The 25,417-nt window shown below is 48.2% G+C and overlaps 2 protein-coding genes and 1 long non-coding RNA gene across 13 annotated transcripts in view; 1 reads left to right on the top strand and 2 right to left on the bottom strand.

Annotated features, from left to right (window-relative positions):
- LOC307019872 (NACHT, LRR and PYD domains-containing protein 12-like) overlaps positions 1 to 4,189 on the bottom strand; it is a 34,336-nt gene extending 30,147 nt beyond the window's left edge. For 3 of the 4 annotated variants that reach the window (XM_079650973.1, XM_079650974.1, XM_079650972.1), the window contains exon 1: positions 3,148 to 4,189. In XM_079650973.1, the coding sequence (XP_079507099.1) occupies positions 3,148 to 3,629 (482 nt within the window). In that variant the 5' untranslated portion in view covers positions 3,630 to 4,189. The remainder of the gene's footprint in view (positions 1 to 3,147) is intronic. The other variant, XM_079650975.1, reaches the window with a different exon arrangement.
- Positions 4,190 to 8,410: 4,221 nt separating this feature from the next.
- LOC307024173 (NACHT, LRR and PYD domains-containing protein 12-like) overlaps positions 8,411 to 25,417 on the bottom strand; it is a 42,272-nt gene continuing 25,265 nt past the window's right edge. For 3 of the 8 annotated variants that reach the window (XM_079658053.1, XM_079658055.1, XM_079658052.1), the window contains 5 exons: positions 19,689 to 19,859; positions 18,975 to 19,145; positions 15,215 to 15,385; positions 14,759 to 14,802; positions 11,866 to 12,323 (listed from right to left, as the gene is read on the bottom strand). In XM_079658053.1, the coding sequence (XP_079514179.1) occupies positions 12,193 to 12,323; positions 14,759 to 14,802; positions 15,215 to 15,385; positions 18,975 to 19,145; positions 19,689 to 19,859 (688 nt within the window). In that variant the 3' untranslated portion in view covers positions 11,866 to 12,192. Of the gene's footprint in view, positions 8,462 to 11,865; positions 12,324 to 14,758; positions 14,803 to 15,214; positions 15,386 to 18,974; positions 19,146 to 19,688; positions 19,860 to 25,417 lie in introns of those variants that run through there. The other 5 variants (XM_079658059.1, XM_079658057.1, XM_079658054.1 and 2 more) reach the window with 4 other exon arrangements.
- Positions 17,127 to 18,996, top strand: LOC307030155. Its single transcript, XR_013805558.1, has 3 exons — positions 17,127 to 17,222; positions 17,996 to 18,055; positions 18,860 to 18,996. It is a non-coding gene; the product is annotated as an uncharacterized lncRNA (long non-coding RNA).

The raw sequence follows: 25,417 nt of genomic DNA on the forward strand, positions 1-25,417 counted from the left end.
ATCATGAAATTAATATATTTTATACTATACTTGCACTGCTTACCGTTTTAATACTTTATATATCTTAGCATATTCATACACACTGTTCATACTGCTCACAGGCTGCTGTGTGTATCTAGTGTATTCATACCCCTCACTGTTTATTCATCATTCAATTCATTCTATCTTTTATTCTGTAGATTGTGTACGTTACTTTTCACTTTACTGCTTGTTGCACTCCTGGTTAGAAGCTAAACTGCATTTCACTACTACACCACTGCCTCAGACACTGTTTCCTGCAGATGACGCGTTTTTCCGCCCGGTACCGGGGGGGCGGTGCTTAACAGGTTAACCTTTGTGTGCTGTTTGGGTCTGTGGGACCCGTTTTCAGTGTTTACTAAAAGAACATGTATGAAATTTAATTATTTTAACCTGCTTTATTTGGGGGTGGACCTCACCTCCTCTAGGGGGGTCCTCACCTCCTCTAGGGGGGTCCGGGGGCATACAACCCCAGGAAGATTTGTTTTAAAATGTTGAAGTTAAAAGCATCAATCTGTGCACTTTGAGCACAACATGAATTTATGGATACAGCTCTCAACACTCATATGAAAGGGAGCTGTATACTTTTCTCAACATTTAAAAGAAGCTTTAGTTCAGAGAGCTGAGTCTGAATAATGTTAAAAACAGCCTGTAATTTAACACCAGCCTCCTGAATGGAGGGACCTGCACAGTACATCACGGTATCATCCGCATAAAAATGTAAAGTAGCTTCATCCACATTTTTACCTAAACTATTGATGTAGATGGAGAATAAAAGTGGACCTAAAACAGAACCTTGAGGAACACCATTAGTAATGTTCAACCACTCAGAAGACAGCCCATCAAAGTGAACACATTGGGACCTTTCAGAGAGGTAGTTCACAAACCACCCCACTGCATAGCTGGACATGCCTATACTGAGTAGCCTCTGCTTTAAGATGTGATGATCAACGGTGTCAAACGCTTTGGACAGGTCAATAAATAGAGCTGCACAACTCTGCTTATTATCTAAGATACTCCTAATGTCATTCACCACATTCATTGTGGCAGTGATGGTGCTGTGTTGCTTTCTGAAGCCTGACTGATGTTTAGACAGGATTTCATTTGTACAGAAAAACACCTTTACCTCTTCACTCACTAGGCGTTCAAGAACCTTAGCCAGAACTGACAACTTAGAGATTGGCCGTTAGTTATTTAATAAGGTGGCCTCCCCTCCTTTTAGCAAAGGCAGGACATACGCTGACTTCCACAATTTTGGAATTGTGTTTGTGCTGAGGGAGAGGTTAAAAAGAGTAGTGAGAGGTGGAGCAATAAAATCTGCAGCTATCTTTAAAAAGAAAGGTTCTACGTTGTCCGGGCCAGCCGGTTTCTTAAGATCTAACTTGGTTAAAGCTTCACGAACAACATCAACAGTAAATGGAGTAAAACTAAAAGGGTTTTCCAAAACACGTTTTTCAGAGTCACAGACTGTAGTGTTCACAGAAGCAGAGTTAGTGACAGAATCAAATAGAGAGCCACAGGACACAAAATGCTCATGAAAGCAATTGAACATAGTAGCCCTGTCCGATATAGAGCCAGATGCTGTGGTGAGGCACGGAGGTAGCTCATTACGGATATCACCGGTGGATATCGATTTAATGGCTTTTCAAAATGTTCCAGGATTATTCAGATTCTTTGTGGTTACTGACAGATAGTACTTTGATTTAGCACTTTTGACATGTGAAGTGAAGCTATTCCTTAGCTGCCTAAAACGCAGCCATTCTACCTCTGAGCCTGATTGCCTAGCCTTTGCTAAGGCCTCGTTTCTCTCATGAAGGAGACTGGACAGTTCAGCAGGAAACCAAGGATTGTCTCGTCCCTTTACTCTAAATTTACGCAGGGGTGCATGTCTATCAATGATCTCCATAAAACCAAGATAAAAATAAGAGCATGCAGTTTCTACATCAGCACACAGATCCATTTTACCCCAATCAAGCCCAAACAGATCATGAACAAAACCCTGCTCCACTAAATGTTTTTTGTCTCTCTTAATAATAATACGAGGTTTAACCTTTAGGACATTAGTGTCCCTAATTGTGGCTCCAACACAGTGATCACTCAGATCATTAGCAAATACTCCCACAGATGAGTATTTATGGGGAGCATTAGTTAGAATGAGATCAATTAGGGAGGATTTATTAGGGGACTTAATGTTAGGGCGAGTAGGACTGTCAACAATCTGAGTAACATTTAAAGACATACAAAGGTTTTTAAAATCCTCTGACACTGCAGTTAACCAGTCCCAGTTCAAATCTCCAAGTAGCACTATTTCCTTGTAGTCTAGTTGTGATAAAATATTTGCTAGTGAAGACAAGGAGTCCTTGCCAGCTGAGGGGGGTCTGTAACAGCCCACCACCATGACCTGTTGACCCTTTGCCACTTCTATATTTATGGCTAAACATTCAAATTGCTTACTGATAGATTTGGAAACTAACGTGGTTACACTGAACTTATTCTTAACATAAATGGCAACGCCACCACCTTCATTAGGCCGGTCGGTACGATACACGTTATAACCATTTAAGGCGATGTCAGAGGCCAACATGGATTTATCTAGCCATGTTTCTGATTAAACTATGAGGTCAGCGCCAGTCGAGCTCGACCAGATGCGGACAAAGTCTAGTTTACCAAACAGACGGCGCACATTCAAGTGGATGAAACCCAACCCAGACCTAGCTTTAAAATCAGCAGGAGTAGAGATCTAACTACTTCTACTGGGCGGACCAGGGTTAGGTTGGACATTTCTGACAGTAATAACAACAAAAAAAACAGGCATCTTTTCCTCTTAAGCGACACACATGCACCGTCATCTACTCTAGAATCACCAGCAAAGTCTGTGAAATTGTGATTAGAGCTTAAGAAGCAGTCCTGAAGAACCATCATCGCAGGCAAACAAAAAAGACAAACATATTTTGTCGAGCAGATTGTCCGCGACATGGCCACCGGCAATTGTTTGTGCAGCACATCTGAACCTCCGCAGGGGATGCCCACCGCGGGTAGCAGAACAGATCCGAATCCAATAGACCTCTCAGGATTACTAGAGATCTTCCCACAGTCCAAAACAGCAAACAGGCACAGCAGAAACACGACATGTGCCATTCTCCGATGTTCCCCGGGCAAGAACCCTCCTCCTCAGCCACACCGCAGCCAGGAAAGGTGGAAAGCAAGCCCCAGCCGTGGCGACTCCTCCTCGGCACAGCAGCACACGCCCAACGGGAGTAGGCCCCAGCCCGAAGCGTGGAGCCACTCCGTCTCTCCGCGACGTCCTCGGGGCACAATCCTTCTCCGCGCAGCCACACTCCACAGGTGGGAGCAGGCCTCCGCAGACCACAGACACCAGACAGGTGGAAGCAGGCAGCAGCCGGTGGAGCCGCTCCGTCTCCTCGCGACGTCTCCGTCGGGGGGAAACCACAGCCGCACTCAACAGGTGGGAGTGGGCCTCCGCAGACAACAGGACAGCACCAACAGCGACAACTCTTTTTATTCTCATTGTTGTAAACATTCAGACATAAGATACATCCATACAACATACACCCGCATACTCCAATGTATGCAGAGTAGTTACTGCACATCTCTCCATGGCTGACAATAATCTCACTTTAATCATGTAGCAAGATGTGTGTGTGTGTGTGTGTGTGTGTGTGTGTGTGTGTGTGTGTCGGGCCCAGCGCCACGAGGGGGCAAAAGGGGGCATTGCCCCCTCAGTTGTATTATTTGCCCCCTCACTTTGAGCATCATTCATCCATCAAAAAGTAGAATAAATGTCACAATTATTAAATAACTTTAAATAATTTTTTTCCACAATACACGTTACTATGTTTAGATCAGATATTTGGGCAGGCAGTCAAGAAACGTGTAAAAAAGCCTCAACCCCAAGTGAGCTAGTCTTAATGTTAGCGTGTGTGCTTAGCTGTAAACACAGTCGGATGGGTGACCAAAACGTCCCCGTTTCCGGGCAGAGTCCCCGTTTTCGGTGGCTGGTACCCGGTTGAAACTCCCGAAAATGTTCCCGTTTTTGAACGTGCGTTGAAAAAAATAGAGCAAGGTGAAATCAAATGTTACATGTCAGTAAAAACAGAGTAACAGTGTTTTGCCTGTTTGTAGCGTTAGCCTATTTCTTCTTCTTCTTCTACTACTACTACTACTACTACTACTTCTTCTTCTTCTTCTTCTTTTGTCTTTATTGGTGAATCGCTTCCCCTTGGAGCATATATCGCCACCTACTGTTGATTTATTAAATGTTCATACTAAATTAACTGTGTGTGTGTGTGTGTGTGTGTGTGTGTGTGTGTGTGTGTGTGTGTGTGTGTGTGTGTGTGTGTGTGTGTGTGTGTGTGTGTGTGTTTTAGGGGACGTTGGGGAAGAGGGGGTTTGTTGGCTCTGCAGGAGCTAAAGGGTCATCTGGAGCTGCTGGTCCTCCAGGTGGGCCGGGGTCTAAAGGAGTTCAGGGGCTAAAGGTGAGGGGGAAGCAGTTATAAGGTTTTATTAAAAACAAATAATCTAATAAATAACATTTTTATATAATGGAGATAATGTGTTTATTAGGGGAAAAGAGCCCAGGCTGGAAGGAAAGGAAAAAAGCGAGTGAAGTTTTTAAGTTTTTAATGAGTTGCTCTAATGATTATTATAATTTTCTCATTATTAATATATTTATTTAAGGATTTTGAGATTTTGAGAAAAAAGTCAGAATTTTAAGATTTTCTGAAAAAAACAGATTTCCAGAAAAAGTAAGAATTCTAAAATGTTGAGAAAAAAATCAGAAAAGTATGATTATTTTTTTTCAAAGTCATCATTTTAAGATTTTCAAAAAAAGTATGATTTTCAGAAAAAAAAAGTCATAATTTTTAGATTTTGAGAAAAAAGTCAGAATGTTAAGATTTTCTGAAAAAAACAGATTCCCGAAAGAAAGATCTAAATTCTTACATTTTGAGAAAAAAGTCAGGATTATTTAAAACATTCGTTTCACTTTTTAAGAAATTATCTTAATCCAAACAATCCTGATCACTAATGTCTGATATATAAATATTTAATCAAAGTCTATATTAAGTTACAGAGTCTTAACAGAGGCAGTAATGCATCCAATTAATTCTGTCCTTCAGGGGGGTGAAGGTCCACGAGGAAGACCAGGTTCTGCTGGAGCGCCTGGTAAACCCGCAAGTATCCCTTTTGAGAAATAAAATAAACACATCCCTAAATCTATTAATTACCTGAAAAATCTGCTCATTTCAAGAGACACGATGAACAACCGTGACACGTTGATAACCCAAAACACACTCTTTACCCGTACACAAACCAAAAAGTTCATTTATCTTTAAGTTTATTCAACAGGATTGCTGATAGATTGCTTTTTTATCCAGTTATTTCAAATCATGTTCATCAGTGTTATCAGACTATTTATAACATGTATACCCAGGATTCAATCACTTTTCCTGGCTTGTAAAGTGCTGTGTAAAACTAGATGCATTAACAACATGTGATAATAACATTCAGATCAGAATCAGAATCCCTTTATTAGTCCCACAGAGGTTACATGTACATTGTTACAGCAGAAAAGAGCCAAAGACAGATTAATGTTAACTAAAGCATGCATACAAATGTATTTAAATGTTTTTTTTATCATTCAAAAAAGTTACAAAGCCTGTCAGACACTGAAAAACGCCATCATGTGTGTTACGTCCCAACTAGGGGAAGAGGAATGCAACACACACCAGTATGTAATTGGTATTAATTATAAGCGTTTATTTAAAAACAGCTGTAAACAAAATGGCAGGCAAACAGCCTGAAACAAATAAAAGAGCCAAAAGGGCACAGGTTGACAAATAACCAACTAAAGGAGGACTCTAAAAAAGGAGCCTAAAGACATACAGGGATAATAAATACTAATATACTAAATAAAGAACGAAACAAAACCTCACTCTAAAAGTGGTACAACTAACACAAATAATCTATACAAAAACACAGCTAAACTAAAGGCAACAGTCACAAATCCTAACTATACTCTAAACACTAACTAAGCTACTCTACACTCTAACTAATCACACAAGTTTAACCCCAGAACAAAGAGCAAGTAGCGAGAGGCATCTGTCCACATACAGAGCCTCCAGAATGAGGATTGTCCCCAAGCTTTGTAGTAATCTCCAGCAGGTGTGCGCCGGCTGTGCGCTGCGATTGGAGTGCGTCGGGCCCGGCGTGCTCCAATCGCAATCTTCAGGGGCGGACCAGGAGATGGGAGCCAATGCCGGGAGGGCAACCGCACAGCTTATTTACATAGAACACACACAGCTGAAAACACTCAGACGACCAGGAAGGCAGCAGCCGTAACAATGTGCTTCTTGGTATTGAACATCTTCCTACTCCATGGAAATGTTACTCAATTAAACTCAGCGCAAGTTCCTTCAGGAAGACGCAGCTGCATATATAATCAGCTCATCACGGGCGTTCTCTTTAACCTATTATGTTTCACCTCATTCTCCAGCAGCCAATCACAGTGCTGCAGCCACACTTTCAAATGGTTCTCCTCTCTCCTGCAGTCAGCTGTGATTTCAGGTTTTCATGCTGCCGCCCACCTCCTCCCCATCCATCCACCTCCTCCCCATCCGCCTCCTCCTCATCCATCCACCTTCCCATCCGCCTCCTCCCCATCCACCCACCTCCCCATCCGCCTCCTCCTCATCCACCCACCTCTCCATCCGCCTCCTCCTCATCCATCCACCTTCCCATCCGCCTCCTCCTCATCCATCCACCTTCCCATCCGCCTCCTCCCCATCCACCCACCTCTCCATCCACCTCCTCCCCATCCGCCTCCTCCTCATCCACCCACCTCTCCATCCGCCTCCTCCCCATCCACCCACCTTCCCATCCGCCTCCTCCTCATCCACCCACCTCCCCATCCACCCACCTCCCCATCCGCCTCCTCCTCATCCACCCACCTCTCCATCCGCCTCCTCCCCATCCACCCACCTTCCCATCCACCTCCTCCCCATCCGCCTCCTCCTCATCCACCCACCTTCCCATCCGCCTCCTCCCCATCCGCCTCCTCCTCATCCACCCACCTCCCCATCCGCCTCCTCCCCATCCACCCACCTCCCCATCCGCCTCCTCCCCATGCACCCACCTCCCCATCCGCCACCTCCCCATCCACCCTCCTCCTCATCCACCCTCCTCCCCATCCGCCACCTCCCCATGCACCCACCTCCCCATCCGCCTCCTCCCCATGCACCCACCTCCCCATCCGCCACCTCCCCATCCACCCACCTCCCCATCCATCCGCCTCCTCCCCATCCACCCACCTCCCCATCCGCCACCTCCCCATCCACCCACCTCCCCATCCGCCTCCTCCCCATGCACCCACCTCCCCATCCGCCACCTCCCCATCCACCCTCCTCCTCATCCACCCACCTCCCCATCCATCCACCTCCCCATCCGCCACCTCCCCATCCGCCTCCTCCCCATCCGCCTCCTCCTCATCCATCCACCTTCCCCTATCCGCCTCCTCCTCATCCACCCACCTCCCCATGCACCCACCTCCCCATCCGCCTCCTCCCCATGCACCCACCTCCCCATCCGCCACCTCCCCATCCGCCTCCTCCCCATCCACCCACCTCCCCATCCGCCTCCTCCCCATGCACCCACCTCCCCATCCGCCACCTCCCCATCCACCCTCCTCCTCATCTACCCACCTCCCCATCCGCCACCTCCCCATCCGCCTCCACCCCATCCATCCACCCACCTCCCCATCCGCCACCTCCCCATCCGCCTCCTCCTCATCCATCCACCTTCCCCATCTGCCTCCTCCCCATCCATCCACCTTCCCCATCCACCCACCTCCCCATCCACCTTCCCCATCCACCCACCTCCCCATCCGCCTCCACCCCATCCATCCACCCACCTCCCCATCCGCCACCTCCCCATCCGCCTCCTCCTCATCCATCCACCTTCCCCATCTGCCTCCTCCCCATCCATCCACCTTCCCCATCCACCCACCTCCCCATCCACCTTCCCCATCCACCCACCTCCCCATCCACCCACCTCCCCATCCGCCTCCTCCCCATCCACCCACCTCCCCATCCACCTTCCCCATCCACCCACCTCCCCATCCGCCTCCTCCCCATCCACCCACCTCCCCATCCGCCTCCTCCCCATCCACCACCTCCCCATCCGCCTCCTCCTCATCAATCCACCTCCCCATCCGCCTCCTCCCCATCCACCACCTCCCCATCCGCCACCTCCCCATCCGCCTCCTCCCCATCCGCCTTCTCTCCATCCGCCTCCTCCCCCATCCACCCACCCACCTCCCCATCTGCCTCCTCCCCATCCGCCTCCTCCTCATCCATCCACCTTCCCCATCCGCCTCCTCCCCATCCAGCCACCTCCCCATCCTCCACCTCCCCCATCCCTCATGGACCTGGAAGATAAACAGAGAAATACTCTAGTTATATAACCAACAATCACTTTAAACAGAGATCTCTTAAAACATGACTAATAAGTTAGACACAAGTTCAATGTGATGTCACAGAGATATTTATATTCCTCAGCTTTCCCAGTGGTGGGTTTATTTATTTAAAATATATCATTTGCAACATTTCCTTATTCAAATGTCAAAAAGCGATTACCCTATGGTATTTACACATTCTTTTTGAGTAGCGTACATCCAATACCTGTTCTTTCACACAAGTGAAAAGCTAGCATCAGGCTATAAAGGAGCTACATCACAATCACATGATTTAAGATCACAGCCAATGAGGAGATGAGTTTCTCCGTGATCAGCGTGACGACGTTATTATGAATTTAGCCACTCGTTAGAACCGCCGGTTTAAAGGCACTCTTGGAGCTTTATATTATTTAATAGTTAAACATTTATTTTCTTGCTGTTTTTTTGTATAGTGAATGTATTATTATTTAGTTTCGTTATGGTAGTGAGTTAAAGTAGTTTTTATGCTTTCATTTTGAAGGCATGTTTGGGCACTGGGTGATTAGCGCACCTGGTGTGATTGTATATATTGGAGACTGTTACAAACTCATGCACTTAGGAGATAGGACCCAATTGCAAGACCCGGGAGACAGAGGTAAAGTATTTGTTGGATACTTTATTTTCCAAAACAGCAAAAATGAACAAAAAGGTAAACACCAAAACTGTAGTCGAGATGACAAAAAACAGAGAACAAAAAATGAAAGCGCTCACGCAGTGAGGAATCAAAGACCTTTCAAGAGTACCACGAGCATAGACCTTACCATGACAATAGACAAGACGAACTGACACTGAACACTGGGAGACAGGGGAATTTAAACACAGGGTAACAAGACACAGGTGGGAACAATCAGGGGCGGGGCTGACACTGATGAGCACAGGAGACACACAAGGAGTGACAGGTGAAAACAATCAGGAAATTAGACACACCAGGGAAACTAACGAGCGACAGGAAAACACAGGGAAAAAAGACCAGACAATATGCAGGGAGGAAAACATGACAAGGATAACGGAAAAACACCCACTACCACACACACAAACTTAAAACCGTGACAGAACCCCCCCCTCAAGGGACGGATTCTAGACGTTCAAAACAAATCCAAAAGGGTGGGTGGAAGGGGTCCGGAGGACGGGTCCGGAACGACAACCCAGAGGCAAAACACAGTCCGAAGAAGGGGTCTCGGGCGGACAGCCTGGGGGCAAGGCAGAGTTCGAGGAGGGGGTCTCGGGCGGACGGTCCGGGGGCAAGGCAGAGTTCGAGGAGGGGGTCTCGGGCGGACGGCCCGGGGGCAAGGCAGAGTTCGAGGAGGGGGTCCCGGGCGGACGGCCCGGGGGCAAGGCAGAGTTCGAGGAGGGGTGAAGACCAAAGCGGGCAAACTCAGGGGACAGGACATAGGGTTGGCAGGACCCCCGGCAGAAGAGTATTCTGCGGGACCTCCAACGGCACAGGACATGGGGTTGGCAGGACCCCCGGCAGAAGAGTAGTCTGCGGGACCTCCAACGGCTCAGGACATAGGGTTGGCAGGACCCCCAGCGGAACCTCCAATGGCACTTGAGTAGGGACTTGAGTGGGAACTCGAGAGAGGGCTTGAGAGGAAATTTGAGAGTTGACTTGAGAGGGATCTCGAGAGGGAACTTGAACGGAGACTCGAGAGGGGACTCGAGAGAGGGCTTGAGAGGGTCCTCGAGAGGTGACTTGAGAGGGATCTCGAGAGGGAACTTGAACGGAGACTCGAGAGGGAACTTGAACGGAGACTCGAGAGGGGACTTGAGAAGGGACTCGAGAGGAGACTCGAGAGAGGGCTTGAGAGGGAACTCGAGAGGTGACTTGAGAGTGGACTCGATAGGGAACTCGAGAGGGAAATCGAGAGAGGGCTTGAGAGGGAACTTGAGAGGAGACTTGAGAGGGATCTTGAGAGGGAACTTGAACGGAGACTTGAGAGGGGACTTGAGAAGGGACTCGAGAGGGAACTCGAAAGGAGACTTGAGAGGTGACTCGAGAGGGAAATCGAGAGAGGGCTTGAGTGGGAACTTAAGAGGAGACTTGAGAGATGACTTAAGAGGGATCTTGAGAGGGAACTTGAATGGAGACTTGAGAGGGGACTTGAGAAGGGACTCGAGAGGAGACTCGAGAGGGAACTCGAAAGGATACTTGAGAGGGAACTCGAGAGGAGACTTGAGAGGTGACTTGAGAGGGGACTCGGGTAGGAACTTGAGAGGAGACTTGAGAGGGGACTTGAGAGGGAACACGGGAGGATACTTGAGAGGGAACTCGAGAGGAGACTTGAGAGGAGACTTGAGAGGAGACTTGAGAGGGAACTCGAGAGGGGACTTGAGAGGGGACTTGAGAGGGAACACGGTAGGATACTTGAGAGGGAACTCGAGAGGAGACTTGAGAGGGGACTCGGGTAGGAACTTGAGAGGAGACTTGAGAGGAGACTTGAGAGGGGACCTGAGAGGGGACCTGAGAGGGGACTCGAAAGGGTACTCGAGAGAGGTCTTGAGAGGGAACTTGAGAGGAGACTCGAGAGGATACTGGAGAGGGGACTCGGGTAGGAACTTGAGAGGGGACCTGAGAGGGAACTCGAGAGGGAACTTGAGAGGGAACCCGAGAGGGAACTTGAGAGGGAACTCGAGAGGGTACTCGAGAGAGGGCTTGAGAGGAGACTCGAGAGGATACTTGTGAGGGGACTCGGGTAGGAACTTGAAAGGGAACTTGAGAGGGAACTCAAGAGGGTACTCGAGAGAGGGCTTGAGGGGGAACTTGAGAGGAGACTCGAGAGGGAACTCGAGAGGATACTTGAGAGGGGACTTGAGAGGAGACTCGAGAGGATACTTGACAGGGAACTTGAGAGGAGACTTGAGAGGGGACTTGAGTAGGAACTTGAGAGGTGACTTGAGAGGGAACTCGGAAGGGGACTTGAGAAGTGTCTTGAAAGGGGACTCGAGAGGTTACTTGAGAGGTGACTTGAGAGGGCTCTCGAGAGGTGACTTGAGAGGGAACTCGAGAGGAGACTTGAGAGGGAACTCGAGAAGGAACTTGAGAGTTGACTTGTAAGGAGACTTGAGACGGTCGGTACGCCGACAGGACACGGGGAGCTGGCGTCGGCTGGAGAGTCAACAGGAGACGAGGTGCTGGAGTCGGCCAGTACGCCGACAGGACACGGGGAGCTGGCGTCGGCTGGAGAGCCAGCAGGAGACGAGGTGCTGGAGTCGGGACCATGGCTGCTGGGCCCAGTACTTGAGCCTGAATCATGGCTGGAAGTGGAGCCGGAACAACGACTGTATGGGCCGGTTCTGGAGCAGGGACCATGGCTGCGTGGGCCGATTCTGGTGCAAGGACCATGGCTGCTGGGGCGGGCACTGGAGCCGGAACCATGGCCTGGTGGGCCGGTTTTGGATCCGGAACAATGGCTGTGTGGACCGGCACTGGAACCGGAACCACTGGAGCACGGGCTGGAATCTTGGTCTTGCGTCTCCTAGAGATTCTTTGGAGAATCCGTGGGCCTCCCAAGGCCTGGTCATACCCCACGAAAGGGTTAGAGGCTTCGGATAAGTCCTTAGGACAACTTGCGAAAAGTTGTAGCCACTCAGGCAACATGTTCCTGAGCCAGGGCTTGCGAGCAACCTCCTGACGTGCCTCCTTCAACGTAGCCTCTTTACCGCGTCTAGATGAGGCGCCATTCCACGTATAAAAAATGTACTCCAGAGAGTACCCAAGACGCTCCGCCTGCAGCATCAAAAAAGCCGAGTCCGCTGGGTCCATAATGGTCAGTTCGTTCTGTTACGAACTCAGGCACTTAGGAGATAGGACCCAATTGCAAGACCCGGGAGACAGAGGTAAAGCATTTGTTGGATACTTTATTTTCCAAAACAGCAAAAATGAACAAAAAGGTAAACACCAAAACTCTAGTCGAGATGACAAAAAACAGAGAACAAAAAATGAAGTGAGGAATCAAAAACCTTTCAAGAGTACCAGGAGCATAGACAAGACGAACTGACACTGAACACTGGGAGACAGGGGAATTTAAACACAGGGTAACAAGACACAGGTGGGAACAATCAGGGGCGGGGCTGACACTGATGAGCACAGGAGACACACAAGGAGTGACAGGTGAAAACAATCAGGAAATTAGACACACCAGGGAAACTAACGACCGACAGGAAAACACAGGGAAAAAAGACCAGACAATATGCAGGGAGGAAAACATGACAAGTAGAACGGAAAAACACCCACTACCAGACACACAAACTTAAAACCGTGACAGAGACAGGTGGAGGTGGGAGTAGAGCACTAGTAGGCATGTGTTTTTTGGACACAACAAATATTGGGCACAGAGTCCGGCGCACTTCTTGGGGGCTTGGGTGATACAAGCCACAAGGAAAGCCATAAAAAAGGGCTGAAGGAAAGGAATCGATAGGAAAGCTGTCCATTGAACTTTGTTCAATGATATTGGATCATGGAAATAAATGCACAAACGGAGATTCTTGTCTGGAGTTGGATCATTATTTCAGGCGTCAAACCAAATACACATTTGACTCGAAGACAAAGGAACAGGAAGTGCAGAAATGCTGAGTCATTTCAGGGTTATAGGATTTGTTCCCACGTCCCTGCTCGCTGCCATGGACGCGGGAAAGGGGGGTGCTGAGGGGGCTGCAGCACCCCCAACTCTGACTGACCTCCCGCGTCCCTGCTCGCTGCCATCAGTGTGTGAATAAGAAGTCAAACATATAAGGCTGCTGTTATTACATTGCATTTAGCTGACGCTTTTATCCAAAGCGACTTACAATAAGTGCATTCGACCAGGAAGATACAACCTTTAAGAAAACAGAATCATATAAGTACATCAGGTTTCATAGAGCCAAACATTTCAAGTGCTACTCAACTGGCATTTAGAAAGCCAGCCCTTTATTAGTATATAAGTGCTTTGTTAGTAATTCTATCGCTCGAAGTGGAGTCTAAAGAGATGAGTTTTCAGTTTGCGTCGGAAGATGTGTAAGCTTTCTGCTGTCCTGATTTCAATGGGGAGCTCATTCCACCATTTTGGAGCCAGGATAGCAAACCCACGTGTTTTTGCTGACGGGAACTTGGGTCCCCCTCGCAGTGCGGGTGCAGCGAGCTGTTTGGCTGATGCAGAGCGGAGTGCACGTGCTGGGGTGTACGGTTTAACCATGTCCTGGATGTAGGAAGGGCCAGATCCATTCACAGCATGGTACGCAAGTACCAGTGTCTTGAAGTGGATTCTAGCAGTTACTGGAAGCCAGTGAAGGGAGCGGAGGAGCGGTGTGGTGTGGGAGAATTTGGGAAGGTTGAAGACCAGACGAGCCGCTGCATTCTGGATGAGCTGCAGAGGTCGGATGGCACATGCAGGTAGACCAGCCAGGAGGGAGTTGCAGTAGTCTAGGCTTGAGATGACGAGAGCCTGGACCAGAATCTGCGCTGATGTCTGGGTCAGCTGGGGACGTATCCTCCTGATGTTGTAAAGCGTGTATCTGCAGCAGCGGGTTGTAGCAGCGATGTTTGCAGTGAAGGACAATTTGTTATTTTGCAGCTTACAGAATGAATGAGAAGTTGATTGGTGTATTGGTATTCACACAGATTCCATTCAATCAATGTATTTAATTTCACTTTTCAAGAGATATTCTACGCATCCTTTGTTTGTGGGACAGTATCAGACCCGAACGCAGTTCTTGAGCAAAACGTTTCAATCTGTTAAACTGTCAGTGGAAACAAAACATTTAAGTTTTATGGGTTTATTTTAACAATGTGATCGCATGATTCCTTCAGGTATTATTGCAGATCGGCTGTAAGCTAGCTAGCTAACCTTGTCCTTTCAGATATACTGACAAAAGACTTTATACGGTTATATATCTTTATAATATCTACACTTTTTAGTGTCCGCCTTTCAGTTTTGTTTTGAGCTTCTTGCAGCGTTTTCTTTTTACAGCGGTTCGTTAATGTCTGGCTTTTAGTAAACGCTGCGCATGTTTCCTCAAGTTGGTGAATATGCTCTAAATGCTGTTCATGTGTTGTCAAGTTGCTGAAGATGTTTCTTCACGTGTTTTGGCACATTTGTGTTTTTATATTGTATTTGAAGCTTCAGCACCTTTCTCGATGTTAGACATAAACGGGAGGCATAGATTTCATCAAGTGATACATAAATATATTACCTATGATTTGATTGCATGTACGATAGTTTGGATATATTTGGAGGATATGAGTTCAATACTCACATTTCTTCTGGATCTTGGCTGTGATCGTCTCTCCTCCTCTGATCCTGTAGGGATGAACACAATCCAACAGTTTTAGATCCAGTTCAAAGAAGTGTTTGTTCTTTGAGTCAGCTTCAGAGTCCTGAGTGATCAACAAAACAACTTCATAGGAAAAACTAACAGACTAACTTTTTAACTGTAAAATGTGTCTGTTAACAAGTTGCACCTGACTGAAATGTGGCTTTGCATTGTCAGCTTGCATTATATTGTTCTTGGGAGAATGCAAGAAAAGAACCATGAGATGAACAAAAGGAGAAACTGCAGATAAATGGTAACATCACTGATGTGTTGTGCTAAGCTAGGCTACGCCTGGAAGGTGGAACTGGAGAGATTCCCCAGTGAGAGGAACACATCCACCTCCCTGTGTTCAATACAATCCTGCTGAACCAGCAGAGACTGAGTCGACCCCTCACTGACCTGAGAGCCTCCAGTCTGCAGTCTGGACTCTCCAGAAGATCTCTCAGCAGCTCCACTCCTGAATCCTGCAGATCGTTCCAACCCAGGTCCAGATTTCTCAGATGGATGTTGGACTTCAGAGCTGAGGCCAGAGCAGAATAGCTGATCTCTGACAAGCTGCAGTTCTCCAGTCTGAATAAAGAACACATGATGTAAGTTTAGAAAACAATGTTCCTGATTGAAATAATTAAAGGTTTAATAATCTGATGATAGCTGGAGAAGTAGAGAATGTAGACGTTTATAAAGTGGACACTCCTACCAGGTTAAAAACATTAAGATCCAAAAAGTGAAAAGAGCTCTCATTAATATGAAAGACAACGTTCTTCACCTTCAATAAAAAGTGGAGACTTCACATCATAAACTCTGCTCCTTCTACACTAACTCGTGATGTGCAGCCAGACAAATCAAAACCCACAGAAACTGATTCAACTCAAGATCACAGAGTTTACAAAGAAGTCAGGATGAATTTAGAAGAAATGTGATCAAAATAAATAGAGAATATTTATTTCAGGAATAGTGGAGACATAGATCACAGCATCTTCAGTTTAAACTATTCAGTCAGTTGGAGCGTCATGTAGCTTCAGAAACATGTTAGAAACAGCAACAACTGAACATATTTGTTAGTGTTTGATAGTTTTGATAGAAATGTGTATTAACGGGCGTCGCAGCCATTATATGAGGGTGGGACAAGTCCCCCCCACTTTTTCAAATGATTAGTTTAGACCCCCCCACTTTTAACATGTGGAAAGTCCGTGCATCGGTCTATCCACTGGCCGCACTTTGTAGAGTGCTTCACTATCAAATCCATTCCACTTGCTTATTGAGAGAATGCCCAAATCAATGAAACTCCGTCATAGCCGTGGGAACATGTTTCAAATGGGGGGTGCTGTGGGGATGACACCAGGGCTGGTTCTGACCAATGTGCTGCCCTAGGCAAGATTTTAGCTGGCAATGAAAAACCTCTGCAAAAGACCAATACACTACAAAAAGAGAAACATATTGATATGGTGGACAGCTTATATAACAAGGCTTCAAATGTATTTAGTATTATAACATGTTTTAATTGGAGGGGTGGACTTCACATCCTCTAGGGGGGTCCGGGGGTATCCCCCGGGAAGATTTGTTTAACATTTTAAAGTCAAATGCTTCAATCTGGTGCACTTTGAGCACCCAATTACTACACTGATCTAGAGGGTAGAACTCTAAACACCCATATGAAAAAGATCGGTTTGCATTTTATTAATCAAATAAGTATGTGAACATTTCCAATAAACTACCATAGCCAATAACAAATAAATGTAACTTATTTTATTTGTGTTGTTCATTCATATCTTATCTCATCAGTTAACATTTATTTATTTATGCATATTTTTAAATCTCTCCAGTTTTAAACGATATTTTTGGTTTACTGTCCTATAGTATACATTGGAATGATTTCAAACCTGTTTTGATTTATCCTAATAATTATAAAGGTGTGCCTTGGAAATATTTGTTTACATAAATTGTGATCAAAACGTTTGAGACTCACTGAGATAGACTCACTGAGATAACGTATCCCCGCGGTATCCCCTCTCTCTATCTCTCTCACTTTGGCTGTGAGTTGCGGGTGCCTGCTAAGCCAACATCCCTCACTTTCATCACTACAGCGCCCATCGTACAGGGCAAATGGAAAATGTAACCGGGTTGAAAAAAGGGTATTATCTTTACTTAATTATGAATGTTGTTACATCAAGGCTGAAAATTCGTTTTTTTTTGGTATTATATCTTGTGGAAGTGCAGATCCCCTGTCCTCCACCAGGGGGTGCTGCAGCACCCTCGGCACCCCTACTTCCCACGGCCCTGAACTCCGTCCCATGTTTTCACTGCTTCTTTGTACCAAGGCAGATTCTCATAGCGCGCGCATGTTCAAGGATTGTTGCCATAGTTTGACAGCTCAGACCTGTTGTATGAAGCGATGCCGGTAGCGGAGGTAAGGCACACACACCAAGTATTCAGGACTTTGTTAATACAGCGAAAATCAAAGCTGACGATCTCTTGGTTTGATATGTTTTCTCCCCCGGAAAACATGGACATAAGAAAAAAAAATTCAAAGAAGAGAAAAGTAAGTCTTCAGCTGTAGCAGTTAATCAGTTAACAGTGATGGCGGCGGCGGCGGCAAAAGCGTCTCACTTCTGGAGAGGAGTTTCGTCTTTATGTCATGATAGAGAGATACAAATACTGAATAGTTTAGATGAGAAAAGGCATCGAAATTCCAGGTTACTAGTATTTATCATGTAAACAGGGAACATGAATAACCAGATCTCTCCGTGCTCATGTAAACACCATGATGTACTGTAGAGATGCAGTCAGTGTGTTTTACTGGAGCCTCAGTTCGATAAGAGATTATTTTCTGAGTTCTTTAACTTCGGTACTCTCTCTCAAAATGGTAATGTGCATTATGTTTTAATTATACTTCTTATCATTCAGAAGCTTTTTGTATGTGTTTATGTTTTACTGAGTGCTTATAGGCAATTTCCATCCCAGTATTCAGTTAACTATTTATTTTCTGTGCACATTACATAGACTAGCTAATATTCTACCTACTGCTTGGGACTTTGAGTCTTCAAAATGTCCAATGTCACAGACTGGGACTTACTTTAGAGTCAGTTGTATTTACATTCAGTATGACTTGTTATGATTCAACGTGAAAGAGTATACGGCTCAATAAATAATGATCACTTCACCACCTCTCTTGAAATCTAGGCGCTTGAGAGTGAGTCAGAGGCAGAACACAGGGACAGTGGAGAGAGGTCCGTTGCTGAGGTGAGTGATGAAAGGGAAATGACAGTTTAGAGTAAATTGTGATGTGGACTCTCATCCCAGAATGTTAAGGAAATCAGTGGGGATATTGAACAGGAAACCTTTCACTCAAGGGGCATCATATGACCAATGTAGACAGAAGAGCAACATTTATTTGAACATTTAAGTCAATGATACCATTCCTAGGTGAACTTAACATCTGTATGGAGTCAGATCAGTCTTAATATTAATAAATGCTCACAGAAGGATTCACAAATGTATTTTGCGATTTATATATAAATGACTCCACAACAATATCTCTCAATGCACTCACACATATTTATTGTTGTATATAAATGTACAAAAAATGGGCATTTAAACTGCTTTTTATTAATTCAAAGACGGCTCTGAATTAATAATCAAATATGTTTCCTTTCTTTACTAGGACTGGATGAAATTGCAAAATGTACCCATAATTTTCCTCATGCTAGTATAGCCACATAAAAACCTCCCCTTAAAAATGTCCCCCCCCACATTCAGGATGCTTCCTACGCCCATTGTATTAACTGTATTCATCTGTTTATTATATCATTTATAAAAGAAACCGGATGGAGTATATAAGATGAATTCCAGGTGTTTAAAGGATCAGAGTGAATTATGCAGAGTAGGATGTGTCTGTTAACAAGTTGCACCTGACTGAAATGTGGCTTTGCATTGTCAGCTTGCATTATATTGTTCTTGGGAGAACGCAAGAAAAGAAACATGAGATGAACAAAAGGAGAAACTGCAGATAAATGGTAACATCACTGATGTGCTGTGCTAAGCTAGGCTACGCCTGGAAGGTGGAACTGGAGAGATCCCCCAGTGAGAGGAACACATCCACCTCCCTGTGTTCAATACAATCCTGCTGATCCAGCAGAGACTGAGTCGACCCCTCACTGACCTGAGAGTCTCCAGTCTGCAGTCTGGACTCTCCAGAACATATCTCAGCAGCTCCACTCCTGAATCCTTCAGATCGTTCCAACTCAGGTCCAGATCTGTCAGATGGATGTTGGACTTCAGAGCTGAGGCCAGAGCAGAACAGCTGATCTCTGACAAACTGCAGTACTCCAGTCTGAATAAAGAAAACATGATGTAAGTTTAGAAAACAATGTTCCTGATTGAAATAATGAAAGGTTTAATAATCTGATTATAGCTGGAGAAGTAGAGAATGTAGACGTTTTCAGGAATAGTGGAAACATAGATCACAGCATCTTCAGTGTAAACTATTCAGTCAGTGTGAGCGTCATGTAGCTTCAGAAACATGTTAGAAACAGCAACAACTGACAATATTTATTAGTGTTTGATAGTTTTAATAGAAATATTTAATTATTGTATTCATGTGTTTATAATGTCATTTATTTTTTTTAAAACATGATGGAGAATAAAAGATGAATTCCAGGTGTTTAAAGGTTCAGAGTGAATTATGCAGAGTATGATTTTTCTTTAACAAAGCTCTGCTACAGTCAATGAGCTAAACCACAGAAGAAGAAAGTAGACTTTAGCATTGAGATGCTCAGTGAGGATCAGGATCATATCAGCCTGATGTCTGCAGCTCAGAGTCAACACAACTCTCACATATTCATCTCAGCACAGAAGTTAAAGATGGAGAACTGACCCGAGTCTCTCCAGTCTGCAGTCTGGACTCTCCAGAAGATCTCTCAGCAGCTCCGCTCCTGAATCCTTCAGATCGTTCTGACTCAGGTCCAGAACTCTCAGATGGATGTTGGACTTCAGAGCTGAGATCAGAGCAGAACAGCTGATCTCTGACAAACTGCAGCACCTCAGTCTGAATAAAGAAAACATGATGTAAGTTTAGAAAACAATGTTCCTGATTGAAATAATGAAATGTTTAATAATCTGATGATAGCTGGAGAAGTAGAGAATGTAGACGTTTATAAAGTGGACACTCCCAACAGGTTAAAAACAGTAAGATCCAAAAAGTGAAAAGGCGGGAAAGTTGTGACGCAGACACACTGCTATATATGGGTGTTGGGGTGTAGTGTTCAGTGTGAGGATGAACCCACAAGCTGTAAATGTAACCTGTGAACGTGTGTGAACAAGAGAAGTTATTAAACCCCAATAACTTGAGGCCTGTTTCCGACTGCCTTTGTCGAACGTTACATTGGTATCAGAAGTGACTTTTAGAACGAAGGACGTCTATCCTGACGGGAGCTCGTAACTGCGTCACGGAGCTAACCGGTGAGCTAGCGGAGATGGATGAGTTCAGCAAGATGGGAGTGAAGCAGGAAAATAGTGACGGGGAGGAGGATGGAGCATGCGGGTGGTCGAAGGACATGAGTAGGGAGTTCAAGAGTGCACGGGAGGCGAGAGAGCGCCTGAGAGAGTCGGCGGGGAGGATGGCTAGAGACGCGAGAATGTCGCCGTCCTCAGTGGCATTTCGCGCCATTGACAAGCTGGATGTAAACAACAATGGCTGCGCCCAGCAACCAGTAGCAGCCGCCGTAGCCGCCGCGCCCGTGAAAACACCCAAAGACTGGGAGGCTTTCCATGCCCAATTTGAACTGCTAGCACATGCCGGGGGTTGGTTGATAGAGACTAAAGCGCTACAGCTAGCTTTGTGCCTCACAGACGAGGCTCTTTCATGCCTGCTACTACTTAGTCCTGAGGACCAGCTATGAAGCGTTAGCGGGGGCTTTGAAGAGGCGGTTTGGACAGTGTTTCCCGCCAGAGCTGCTCCGGAATGAATTGAGTAACCACTGTAGGAAGTCTGGGGAGACGCTGTGTGCGTTGGCTAACGACGTGGAGAGTCTGACGCGGCGGGCGTATGCACACATGCCCACCCGGAGTGCAGAGTGAGCTGGCATGGGATCAATTCATCAGGGCTCTCCTCCCTGCGGACCTGAGGGTCGAGGTACAGCTGCAGCATCCACAGTCTTTGCAGGCGGCCATGGAGATGGCTGTGGAGAGAGAGAATGTGTGGAGTGTAGCTGCTAGGAGCAACGGAGGGCCGGTACCACCAGCTGTGAGGAGCTGCAGAGAGGAGGAGAAGCCTGCATGGGTTACCGAAATGACTGAACTGATAAGGGCTGTGTCTCTGCAGCCAACACGCAGGCCAAGTACCAGGGTCTGCTGGGGGTGTGGTCAGCCAGGACATTTGGCCAGAGACTGCCCAAAGGCACACCGGAACCAGGGAAACGACGTGGGGTCCGCATAAAGGGGAAGATGCAGAGCCAAGCCCAAAAACCCCCCAACCAAACCACAGCTTTATTGTCACCAACACAGACATCCGAGGAAGGAGCCCGGCAGCACAGCCATGACAGCACATGCTTGGAGCCTGTCGTTGCGGTGGGCCGTGGTGGTGGTGGGGATTCCTGTTATGTCCCTGTCGCAGTGGAAGGGGTGCCCTGCACGTCACTGGTGGACAAGGCTCGACAGTAACCCTGGTGAGAGCAGATGTGTGGCCCAGTGGGACTATGTTAGAGCCGATAGCGGTGCGTCTACGCACAGTCACAGGAGAGCTGGCACCTATGAAAGGAAAAGGCATGCTGACTGTGTCGCTGGGGGGAGTTGAAGTGCAGCACCCTGTGTGGATAGCGGATGTACAGGACCCTTGTAGTCTGGGCTTGGACTTTTTGAGGACGTCTGGTTGCCACCTGGATCTTCAAGCAGGCACAGTGAGATTCCACGGGGGGCCTGTATCCACACCCCTGCTGAACCTGTGGGGAGACCCCCAACACACCCCGTGAGTACCCTAGAAACTGAAGAAAAGCCTCCCTCCTTACCCTTATCCCCGGTGACGCCCACTCAGGACAATTCCGCACCTGTCACCCCCAGACTGTGCCACCTGATCACAGCCCCCCCCTCCCCCAGTTACCCCAGACTGGTGTGAAAGAGGCTCAGTCTGCAGTATTGGAGGTGTGGAGGAAGAACTGTGGCGGCCTGAATACCAAGCAGCAAGAGCAATTGTGGCAGCTGCTGCTAGAGTTCAAGGGCAGTTGTGTCATGAGTGAGGAGGAGGTGGGCCGAACTCATCTGGTCGAGCATGAGATTGATACAGGTGACTCGCGTCCCATCAAGTGTCGCCCACGCCGACTTCCCCTGGCTCGTCAGCAGGCTTGCGACGAGGCAGTGCAGAGCATGCTGCAGGCAGACATCATGTTCCCCTCCAGCACCTGTAGTCATGGTCCTGAAGAAGACAGGTGGCATGCGGCTGTGCTCAGACTACAGGCCGGTGAACGGGGTCACCAAGAAGGATTCATACCCCCTTCCCCGCATCGATGAATCCCTGGACCTGGTCTCAGGGTCGTTGTGGTTCTCTTCCTTGGACCTCCGCAGTGGATATTACCAAGTTCCTCTTGCCCCAGAGGCCAGACCATAAACGGCTTTCTGCACCGCCCGGGGGCTATGGCAGTTCAAGGTCCTCAGTGTTGGGCTTTGTAATGCCCCTGCCACCTTTGTGCGGTTGATGGACAGGGTGCTGTCTGGTATTCCCCGCCAGCAGTGCTTGGTTTACCTGGATGACATCCTGGTGCATGGCAGCTTGTTCGAGGCGGCCCTGGGATCTCTAAGAGTGGTGCTGGAAAGGATCAGAGCCGCTGGTTTGAAGCTACATCCAGATAAGTGTCATTTCATGCAGAGAGAGGTCACTTTCCTGGGCCACAAAGTGGGGGGCGAGGGCATCGGCACCCTGCAAGAGAAAGTGCAGGCAGTCGCGGGCTGGCCAAATCCTCGCAACCAGAAGCAGCTGAAGAGCTTCCTGGGCCTGGCCTCGTACTACAGGAAGTTTGTGCAGGGTTTTGCTTGCACTGCTGCACCCCTGTTCCAGCTGCTGCAGAAGGACAGTGATTTCCTGTGGTCTGAGCAATGTCAAGCAGCGTTTGACAGCCTTCGGCGTGCCTAGAGTGAATCCCCGGTTCTTGCCCCAGCCAACCCCAGTCTGCCGTTCACCCTGGACACAGACGCTAGCGGTGTGGGTGTAGGTGGAGTGCTCTCCCAGACTTCACCAGAGGGGGAGCGGGTGGTGGCATACTTCAGCCGGGCGCTCAACAAAGCAGAGCGACGATACTGCGTCACTCGCAGGGAACTCTTGGCAGTGGTGCTGTCCATCAGGCACTTTAAATACTACCTGTGTGGCCAGGCGTTCACGGTGAGAACTGATCACTCTGCATTACAGTGGCTCATGAAATTCAAGGAGCCAGAAGGGCAGGTCGCCAGGTGGTTAGAAGAGCTCCAAGCTTTCGACTTCAGGGTGGAGCACCGGGCTGGGGTGCGTCACACAAATGCAGACGCTCTCTCCCGCCGCCCGTGTGCTGCCGGCGGATGCCACTACTGTGAGAAGAGAGAGACTCGTGAAAAGGAGCTGCTGGAGGAGGACACCGTCTGTGCGGCAGCTCGACAAGTGGAAGAGGTTATTTGCCGCGAGCTCCAGACAGTGGACGTGGCAGAGTGGATGCAACAGCAAGAGCTGGACGCCGTCCTACAGCCTGTACTGCAGTGGGTTGAGTCACAGCAGCAGCCACCGTGGGAGGAAGTGGCAGTGCTCTCCAAAGCAACCAAGGGGCTGTGGTCTCAGTTTGAGTCTCTGCGTCTGTGTCAGGGCGTACTACAGCGTGCGTGGAAGGAGCCAGCAACGGGGGAGAAGAAGTGGCAAGTGGTGGTCCCGAGGGGTCTGCAAGAGGCTGTACTCAAGGCCATGCATGGAACGGCAGGCTCTGGGCACTTTGGAGTCACTAAGACTCTCCGCCGCCTTCGACAGGGCTGCTACTGGGGGTAGTGCCGGAGGGATGTCGAAGACTTCTGTCGCCGCTGTGACCCTTATATGGTTCGGAGGGGCCCCCCTGGTCGTTCCCATGCTCCGCTGCAACAGTTTCCCATGGGGGCCCCAATGGAGAGAGTAGCGGTGGATGTGGTGGGGCCTCTACCCTTGTCAAACAGGGGTAATCGCTACGTCCTCACGGCCATAGACTATTTCACAAAATGGCCAGAGGCGTATGCCCTCCCTGATCAAGAAGCAGTGACAGTCGCAGATGCATTGGTGGCCGGCATGTTCAGCCGGTTTAGAGTGCCTGAGACCCTGCACAGTGACCAGGCGAGGAACTTCGAGTCCCGGGTGTTCGCCTCCATGTGCACACAACTGGGCATGCACAAAACACGCACCTCCCCCTTGCGACCTCAGAGCGATGGACTAGTCGAGAGATTCCATCTCACCATGGAGCAGCAGCTGGCCATCCTCACGTCTCAGCACCAGCGCGACTGGGACGAGCATCTGCCCCTTATGCTCATGGCATGTCGCTCTGCAGTCCAGGAGTCCTCAGCCTGTTCTCCTGCCCTCCTCATGCTGGGGAGAGAGCTTCGAACCCCTGCTGTTTTGGCGTTTGGTCAGCCGCCAGATTCCCTGGACACGCCTCCAGGGCCTTTGCCCGCGACCAGTAGAAGAGTGCTGGGGTGAGACAGAAACGGAGCTATGACACCAGGACAAGAGGGCAGCATTTCCGGGCCGGGGAGCTGGTCTGGGTCTACAGCCCACAACGGAAGAAAGGCCGGTGCCCAAAACTGGACAGCCAGTGGATTGGTCCCTGCAGAGTACTGGAGAGGTGGGGGAAATGGTCTACAGGGTGCAGCTGCCTGCCAGGGGGAGAAAAGTTGTGCTCCACAGAGACAGTTTGGCTCCGTACAGAGGAGTCGCTTCTCCACAGGCCCAAGGGACACCGGGGCCCACAGCCGCCCCCTCGACACCCCCACTCAGGTCCCCCGGCGAGCAGAGCAGCAAGCCCCCCCGTCAGGGACTGAGTGTCCCCCCACTTTCTTACCCTTTTCCCCGCCTGGGCCAGAACCGGCACCCCCTGTCCCCCTGACTCCAGTCCCCCTGCCGGGAAGGCAGACACAACCCCCGAGTCGGTTCAGAGACTTTGTGTAGTAGTAAAGTTTATAGTGAGACCCCTCGGTTCCTGTAGAGGGCAAGAATGCGCCCTGGTCTCACTGGGAGGGATGGTAGTCCACCCAGACCTTCCTAGTCAACTAACAGTGTGTAGTTATAGTGTTTGTGCTAGGTGTTATTTGTTCCTCGTGGGCGAGGAACTTTGTAATAGGGGGGTTGTGTAACGACCCTTTATAGGGTGCTGAGGGTGTCACTCAAGCATCCCCCGTCTCTCTGCCAATCACAGAGCTGCACAGTGATGCTGGTCGAGGTGCGGGCCTGTGGTTGGGGGAGCAGAGGGGGGAGGGCGGGGAAGTTGTGACATAGACAGACTGCTATATATGGGTGTGAGTTGGGGTGTAGTGTTCAGTGTGAGGATGAACCCACAAGCTGTACATGTAACCTGTGAACGTGTGTGAACAAGAGAAGTTATTAAACCCCAATAACTTGAGGCCTGTTTCCGACTC

This window comes from Notothenia rossii (genome assembly GCF_949606895.1).
Source record: "Notothenia rossii genome assembly, chromosome: 1".
NCBI classification, from domain to species: domain Eukaryota; kingdom Metazoa; phylum Chordata; class Actinopteri; order Perciformes; family Nototheniidae; genus Notothenia; species Notothenia rossii.